At 55.6% G+C, this 8,516-nt stretch overlaps 1 protein-coding gene across 1 annotated transcript; it reads right to left on the bottom strand.

Moving 5' to 3' along the window:
* Positions 1 to 1,751: 1,751 nt before the first annotated feature.
* Positions 1,752 to 7,505, bottom strand: LOC133376460 (uncharacterized). Its single transcript, XM_061608613.1, has 2 exons — positions 6,744 to 7,505; positions 1,752 to 3,171 (listed from the first exon to the last, which is right to left on the bottom strand). The coding sequence occupies exons 1-2, from the start codon at positions 7,162 to 7,164 to the stop codon at positions 2,567 to 2,569; spliced, it is 1,026 nt and encodes a 341-aa protein (XP_061464597.1). The 5' UTR covers positions 7,165 to 7,505; the 3' UTR covers positions 1,752 to 2,566.
* Positions 7,506 to 8,516: the final 1,011 nt, after the last annotated feature.

Raw genomic sequence — 8,516 nt, forward strand, 5'->3', positions numbered from 1 at the left:
CTTCAGGGTTTCTAAAGTGTAAACATAATTTCTAATATAATTTCCTAAAACAGGAGTAGGTAGAACCAAGACTGTCTGAAGCCATGAGTAATATAGAGCATCCATAACTAGGTTAAAATATGGAGAACAGGAATTTGCATTTTAAAGAAGCAATCCTGAGAGCATAATGCCACAATCCACAAATCCTCTGTACAACCCCTCTTCTGTTCTTTAATCACCCAGAGAACACACAGTCCACAGTTTATTTTTTAAATGAATGAAAAATGAAATAAATGCATCCCATTCACTTTACATTCATTTTTAAGTAAAATGAATATTTTAAAAGTATTTGGGCACATGTTTTTCACATTTATATTTTCCAATATGCATCCAATTTCATAAAGATGGTGCCCTGATGTGGTGATACAATGTCTGCAAGTTTCATGCCATTTGTAAGGGAAACTTCAAAGTTATACACAAGAGAAGATTGGCTGGGTCTTCCTATGAAAATGGGGATCTTATAGGATGCTCCTCTTTTTTTGTCTCTAATAGAATCACTGCCTGAAACTGGACTATGATGCCCTGAGGGGTTAGTTCAGTGCCTGTAAATTTCATGGCATTTGGATGAAAAACACCAAAGTTTCAAACAGTGGAAAACAGGATGGGTCTCCAATGAATTTAATGGAAATTGAGAACAAAAGTAAAATGGAAACAAAAGCTAAGGCAAACAAACCAAATGCAGCTTGGAAAATGAAACAATTTCCCCAGTTCCCTCCACCCCAAAGTTTGGCAATAATGATGCTATGAGTGACAATCACAACAACTTAAGGGTAGTAGAAATTCATGACTGTTTGGGGAGGGTCTATAGCTCAGTGGTAGAGTACACACCTTATATGCAGAACACCCCATGTTCAATCCCTGGTAGCTCCAGTTTAAAAAGTCAGCAGGTGATGGGGAAAGAGTTAGTGCCTGAGATCCTGGAGAGACAATGTCCAAGGTGGACAAACAGCATGGCCTGGTATGAGGCTGTTCCCCATGTTTTAACTGGAACCTTTTGCAAAACGTGATGGTAGTATTTTGCTGTGTCATGCTTACAGGTCTCTTGACCACAGGTATATCGACTGATATATCTCACTGTTCTTCAGCCTTGGATTCCCAGATGTTGCTGGACTACTGCTCTCATCAACTCCAGCCAACTTGACCAAAGATTGTGGGAGCTGTAGTCCAACAACATCTGGGGACCCAAGGTTGAAGAACAGTGACATATCTGATTGCGGCCTATTGCCGAAATAAAACACAGACACCATTGCTTGGGTAAATGATGGGCCACTTTATTTAAACAGAATCAATTGAATAATGAACCTGCAGAAGGGAGATTAAGGGCGGGGCGTTCTGGAGATCCAGGCAAAGCCTGTTAGCAGCTATCGGGCGATCATGCCCTGCCTGAGCCTGGGGCTGCCCTGTGCCAGCCCCCCAGCTCCAGCCACACCCTGAAGATGTGTAGGGGGTCCAACCCGCATCACCGCCCCTCGGAGCCCTGAAACTCTGAGCGGATGAGGCACGTTGGCCCCAAAGGCGGCCCGTACCCTGTCCCCGGGCCGTGTAGCCCTGAGCTGCAGGCCTCCGGACCGCCTGTCACCCCCAAAGGTGCCTAAAGGTGTCACCTAGCTGCCCTTTCCCTTTAACCTTTCCCCGCACTTCTTTGCTTGCATCCCAAAGTGACCGTTAACAATACAAACTAAACAGCCCAATCAGCCTATTGACCCCAGGGGCACCCGTGCTAACCCTTGACCCCTCCCCCCAACCACAGTGTGGAGTAGGCAAAAGAAACCTGCCAGCAAAGCGAGGCAGGCAGGCCAAAAATTCCTAGTCGGCCCCGTAGCGACCAAATGGATCACACTGCAGCAGAGGGAGGGTCGGGCGGGTGCCGCCGAAATTTGAACTGGATGGCGGGAAGCAGGCGGGGCGGCCTTAAATAGCCTTCAGCCGCCCCGCCTCCCTGCCGCGTCACACGACGGCGCGCCAGCGCGCCGTGTGTGCACGCATCCCATCCAAGATGGCGGCCGGGACATCGACAGCGGCCGCAAGCTCGTCCCTCTGCCCGGTAGGTCCCAGGCACGGAACGGGATTGCGGCCTATTGCCGAAATAAAACACAGACACCATTGCTTGGGTAAATGATGGGCCACTTTATTTAAACAGAATCAATTGAATAATGAACCTGCAGAAGGGAGATTAAGGGCGGGGCGTTCTGGAGATCCAGGCAAAGCCTGTTAGCAGCTATCGGGCGATCATGCCCTGCCTGAGCCTGGGGCTGCCCTGTGCCAGCCCCCCAGCTCCAGCCACACCCTGAAGATGTGTAGGGGGTCCAACCCGCATCACCGCCCCTCGGAGCCCTGAAACTCTGAGCGGATGAGGCACGTTGGCCCCAAAGGCGGCCCGTACCCTGTCCCCGGGCCGTGTAGCCCTGAGCTGCAGGCCTCCGGACCGCCTGTCACCCCCAAAGGTGCCTAAAGGTGTCACCTAGCTGCCCTTTCCCTTTAACCTTTCCCCGCACTTCTTCGCCACAGAAGGGGGACAAGCCTCTGCTTAGTCCCCCTTTACCCCACACCCGATAAGAATCTGGTGTAAACCCTTCTGCAGGTCCCTTAGAAAGATGTCGTTGCCCTTGTCCGTCAAATGGACGCCGTCAGGCCGAAACAGCTCAAGCTTGTTGTGGCCCACCTCTGGGTGGTGGATGACAGAACCTCCTAAGTCCCTAAGGGCCCTCTGAATTTGCCTGTTCACCTTTTTCCGTGCCCTGTCCATCCCTCGTGGGTCACCGGCACAATTCCACCTCCTGCGCGGCAGGATGTCTGACCACACTAAGTGCACCCCCGGCCAGCGACGTGCAATGGCCCGGAGGTCACCGCATGCCTGTTCAATTAGGGCCTTGCCCTTTAACAGACCCAAGTCGTTGCCCCCGAGGTGGATCACCAGCACCTGGGGCGCTGCCACTTCCACAGCCGGTTGAAACAAGGCTGGCAGGAGCCCATCCCAACGCATCCCCCGACGTCCCAGCCACCGCACTGCGGCCCATTGACTGAGCCCCAGCTGCGTGCCGAAGCGAGACTTCGCCGCCCTGCGGCCTGCCCAGAACATCATACTGTGGCCACATAGGAGGATGCGTGGCTGCTCCGATCTTGTCCAGCGATCTGTTGAAACAACAACGACATTGGGTAACAATGGGGGGGGGCCCTGGGGGGGGGCAAAGTCTAGCCGCTGGCGCCGTGTGTGTCAGCAAGTGGTCTAACGTAGGCCTTGTACGCGTCCGAGGACCACCCGCCCACGGCCTGAAGCCTGTCTTTAGTAAAGCCCAATAGGGCCGCCGTGGAGGCCGCGCCTATCCGGAAGGAGTGTGTCCCGAACTTACTGGGGTCCACGCCTAAGTTCCCCAGTGCGGCCTTCGCCACGGACCAGAACTGGTATCTGGTAAGGGGCTGGGAGTTCCTATGTATGAATAGGTACCCTGACTGCGACCCCCTCGCTGCCACAAAACCGCGCAGGGCTGTTACTGGGCAGAGTTCTTGCTGCCGGCATGGGGCCAATACCACCAGGCGCCCCTTACCATGCTGGTCCGTTTTAGACCGCCTGAGCCGCAGGATGGCCCGCTCTGCCCTCCAGCTGAGGTCGGAGACTAGCAGGGCTCGGAGGGAGTTATCCCTCTTGGAAGCTGCCACCACCTCCCCAATTCGGAAGGCCCCAAAAAACAGAGTGAGGGCCGTAGCATGATATAGCAGGGCCTCGAAAGGGGAAGAACACAAGTGCTTCCACTGTCCCTGCAGGCCAAACAATAGCTCTGGGGAAAAGGGGAGGCGGGCATCCGGGGGGCAAGCGCGCTCGCGGGACCAACCCTCCAGCATCCGGCGCACCCTAAAGTCACCCGTGTAGTCCTGAAAGCCCCGTGCCTTCGCTAGGAAAGCGAGGCCTGAGAGCTTACCTTTGATGGTCCTGACTGAAAGGCCTCTCCGTTTCCCCTCCACGCAGAACTCCATAAGCTGCTCGACCGGGATGGGCCACTCCTGGACGTAACCCCTGGACTCTCTGAAGTTAGATAGATCCCTACCTGCCCCCTGGTAGCTGGCCAAAGTGCTGGGCGCCACAGAAAGGCTTATGGCCCTTTCTGATTCAATCCTCCAATCTCCCATAGCGCTGGGGGGAACGCCTCCGGCAGAGCCCTTGCCCACGGTGCCAGCTGGCGAAACTTCTCCATCTGGTTCCGTGATAGAGCATCAGCAATACTATTGTCAATACCCGGAACGTGGCGCGCCAGGAACTGAATATTATAGCGAAGACATTGGAGCACGAATGCTCGCACCAGAAGCATAACGTTGGGGTTTCTAGAGGACAGGGTGTTAATAACGTGCACTGTGGGGAGGTTGTCGCACCAAAAGTGGACTGAGGAATTACACAGCTTGTCGGGCCAGAGGTGTACGGCCACGACAATGGGGAAGAACTCTAAGAACGTCAGGTCTCTGGTCAGGCCGGCCAGTGTCCAGCCCTGTGGCCAGCTGCCGTGGCACCATGAGTCATGCAGAATGACCCCAAAACCGAAGGCACCCGAGGCATCGGAGTGCACCTGTAGCTCTGCCTCCAACAGGCGATCCCTTCTCCATAGGGAGACCCCATTAAAGTTCCGCAAGAAGGTGGACCACACTGTCAGGTCAGCCCTAAGAGCGGCTGTCACCCGTGTGCGGTGGTAGGATCGTGATAGGCCAGCCATGGCGTCATATACGCGCCGCAGGAAGGCGCGGCCGGGCGCTACAACCCTGCAGGCAAAGTTCAGCTGGCCTGCCAGCCGTTGGAGAGTGGCTAATGTCACCTTATTAGAACTGACCACCTCTGAGATCTTCTCCCTGAGGGCCCCCAACTTGTCCTGAGGAAGCCTGCAGCATTGGGCCACCGTATCTATCTCGATGCCCAGAAACGTGATAGCAGTGGATGGGCCCTCAGTTTTTTCGGCCGCGAGGGGGACGCCCAGCTCCCCAGCCAGCCCCGCGAAATGTGCCATGAACGCCCTGCAGGTGCCTGAGTCCGCAGGGCCCGCAAACAGGTAGTCATCTAAATAGTGTACCACTGATTGCAAGCCTGCGCGCCTCTTGACCGCCCACTCCAAGAAGGAGCTGAAGCGCTCGAAAACAGAGCATGATATAGAGCAGCCCATAGGCAATGCCCTGTCCACGTAATATTCACCATCAAAAGCCAAGCCCAACAGCTCGAAGTCCTGTGGGTGGACCGGGAGGAGGCGGAAAGCAGACTTGATGTCACACTTTCCCATAAGGGCCCCAACCCCGCAGTCCCTGACCATTCGCACAGCACAGTCGAATGATGTGTAGCGGACTGAGCACAGCTCCGCTGGGATAAAGTCATTGACTGACTCACCCTGTGGAAAGGACAGGTGGTGTATCAGGCGAAATTCACCTGGTGCCCTCTTGGGGACGAGGCCCAACGGGGAAACTCTGAGTGAGGGGATGGGTGGTGCAGCAAAGGGGCCCAAAACCCGGCCGGCTACTACTTCCTTCCTAATTTTTTCTCTCAGAACTGATTCCATGCCTTCCACTGACTTAAGGTTGCAGGACATGAAAGGTCGCCTGGGACCTAAATAGGGGATCCGAAAACCCACTGTGAAGCCTTCTAATAAAAACTGGGCATCTAGGACTAGGGGGTAAAGGTGGAGTAAGTGTCGGAGCTCGGCAATTTTAATTGGGCTGGGGCCCCTTTCCCTGAGCTGCGCCTGCAGCCCCTGTCCTCCTTGCGCCAGCCGAATCCCTGTTTCCACCCCTGAAGGGGCGGCCCCTGGGGCAGCTAGTGCAGGCGTGAGGGCCCCCACATATGGCACATTCATGTCTGAACCTGCACGGGCTCCGACCGCAAAGGCCACGCGAGCTGAACTCCCAGCAAAGCAGGCGGGGTTGAACCCCCTGCCCCGCAGGCCCGCGGGAAGCAGTTGCTGATGCCTGGCGCGCCAAGAGATGGCCGCTGTCCGCCCTATCGCCTGCCATGGGTCTAGAATGCGCCATAAATTGCAGCCACAGGTCAGCCTCCTTCTTGTCCCAGGGGAGGGATGTATCAAAAGCCGCCCTCATACGGAACGCCTGGTCGTAGTCCAGCCATGCCGTCCCTTGAAACTCCGAATAGCCCCGGTATATGATATCGAGGTATTTGATCAGTACCGAGGCCCTGTGAGGCTGCCTCTGTATTACCACCCCCATGTAGGTAAGGAATGCAGGCAGCCAGTTAGCCCAAGAGCGCTCTACCCGTCGGCGCTTGGGCCTATCGGGCTCTGCATGTTCTCCTTTATCCTTATCCTTCCCAACCGGCTCCCTGTACAGGAGCGAGAATAGGTCCACATACTCTCCCCTCCATATTCTGTCCTTCGTAGCAGGCAGAAGATGAAAACCCAGTGGGGCAGACGTTTCCCCAAAAGGTATGGCCCCCTCTCTGACTGATCCCAGGGGGTCGGATATCTCTGCAGGGGGGTTGGCAGACAGGGCGGGCTGATGTCCTCCTTCCGTCGCCGTCCCAGCGGCGAGGTGCCAGACCTGCTCGCAGGCCTCCCTTAGGGGATGCTGCTGCTGTGGCGTAACCTCCCCCCCGCCGGCGGGGGTCCCTGCCTGCCCATATCCCTCGGTTACCGCTGGTGGGGAAAAGGGCCAGTAGGGGTACCCCCAGGGGGCCCAGCTCCACTGCTGCTGTCCTTGTTGTTGTGGCATGATAGAGGACTCACCCTGTGTGCTTTCCGCCGAAGGTCCTTGTGCGGGCTGCATTGTTGGGGCTGCTTGCAGGGTGGGAGTTGCGCCTGGCTCTATGCTGGGCGTCCTCGCCTCAGCCCTGAGCCCGGCCTCCAGCACATCCAGTCGCGCTAAGATGGAAGCAACAGCCCCTGCATCAGCACTGTTCACTGGCCGCTGTGTTTTCCCCCGAGACCGTTTGGGTGGTGGGTCTTTCTTCTTCCCTGTCACAGGTTGGTCCCGGGGTGCATTAGGGTGGCTTGAGCCATGTTCTAGGGCTTCCAACCTGGCTAATATGGCCGCCCATGGTGGCCCCTCCCCACTCCTTGCCCCCTCCGCCGCTGGGGGTGGGCATCTCCCCCCTGCTCTGGGGGCCTTTCCCTTCCCTTTTGGCCCCCCTTGTCCTTTCTTAGGCATACTAGAGGGAGATAGGGGGCCCCGCTTGCAAAACGACGTGATTACAAAGCGTTGTGAAGGAGCCCGCCTGCTTAATCAATACCCCCACCCGGCACCCAATTATCCTGGAGGGTAGCCTAATTGCCCTGCACGTGGCAAGGATTGATGGTTGGGTCGTGCCCCACCTACCCCCGCGCTAATTAAAATTAACAATTAAATTTAAAAGTTGCCGGCCAAAGGCCGCCTAGCCTGTGGTCCTCGCCGTGCTGGATCCGATCCTGCGCTGCCGCCTCGTCGTGACTGCCCCAGGATCCTCGCCGCCTAGGCCTTGTTGCCCGCCGCCACTGCCTCCCTGTCTCTCAATGAGGTTGGGGGGGGGCTCGCTGCCGCCCAGCCACCCTGGCCACAGGAAGCCTCCGGAGGCCCACGTGCGCCGGCAGAGAAGCCGCCGCCGAAGCTGCTGCTGCCGAAATTGCCGCTGAAGGAAGCCGCGCCTTGCCGAAGCTGCTGCTGCCGCGATCGCTACCAAAGGAACCCCGCCGAAGCTGCCGCCAAAGGGAGCCCGGCCGAAGCTGCCGCTGAAGGAAACCGCGCCGAGCCGAAGCTGCTGCTGCTGCGGCTGCCCCGATTGCCGCCGAAATTTGAACTGGATGGCGGGAAGCAGGCGGGGCGGCCTTAAATAGCCTTCAGCCGCCCCGCCTCCCTGCCGCGTCACACGACGGCGCGCCAGCGCGCCGTGTGTGCACGCATCCCATCCAAGATGGCGGCCGGGACATCGACAGCGGCCGCAAGCTCGTCCCTCTGCCCGGTAGGTCCCAGGCACGGAACGGGATTGTGAGCCATACCCTATGTATTAGTCGGGCATCTTTAATGCAGATAAGGAAAAAGAGATAAATGCATGAAATTCTCTATCTTATGTGCTAGCATATTCTGACACATGTGCATGCATGTAAGCGTGTGCACACACGTATACACACACACAAACGTTTGCGTGTAATTCTGTGAATCACAAAAAGAACAGGAACACATTTGCTAGAAAGAAATTTCAAACTTCTAGAATTCTGAAGCTGGAACCTCATTTCGATTTTGCTTGGTGAATTAATCCATGTACTTTTAAAACTGAATAAAGAAGGTTTAAAAAATCTGCCTATGAAGTCTCCAAACTGCCACCTTGAATGAACAACAGAAATATCATCCACTCTACTCCACTTCCCTCTGCCAGATTCATCTCAGATTGAATCCTGATGGATAGCATTACTTTGTCACATTGCAACACTTTATAAATAACAAAACAGTGATATACAGCACATCAACAATTGCAGTTTTAGTGACTACAGAAACAGTAAAAAAAGAACATTTCCTCTAACCTAAAT

The sequence above is a fragment of the Rhineura floridana genome, chromosome 2 (genome assembly GCF_030035675.1).
Source record: "Rhineura floridana isolate rRhiFlo1 chromosome 2, rRhiFlo1.hap2, whole genome shotgun sequence".
Classification (NCBI taxonomy): Eukaryota; Metazoa; Chordata; class Lepidosauria; order Squamata; family Rhineuridae; genus Rhineura; species Rhineura floridana.

What these genes read in the sequence shown, in the direction of transcription:
- LOC133376460 (XM_061608613.1), bottom strand. Translation starts at nt 7,164, where the DNA reads ATGCCTAAGAAAGGACAAGGGGGGCCAAAAGGGAAGGGAAAGGCCCCC. An exon ending in TTCGGCGGAAAGCACACAGG is followed by an intron (nt 3,172 to 6,743) that starts GTGAGTCCTCTA and finishes TTGTTTCAACAG; the next exon opens with ATCGCTGGACAAGATCGGAG.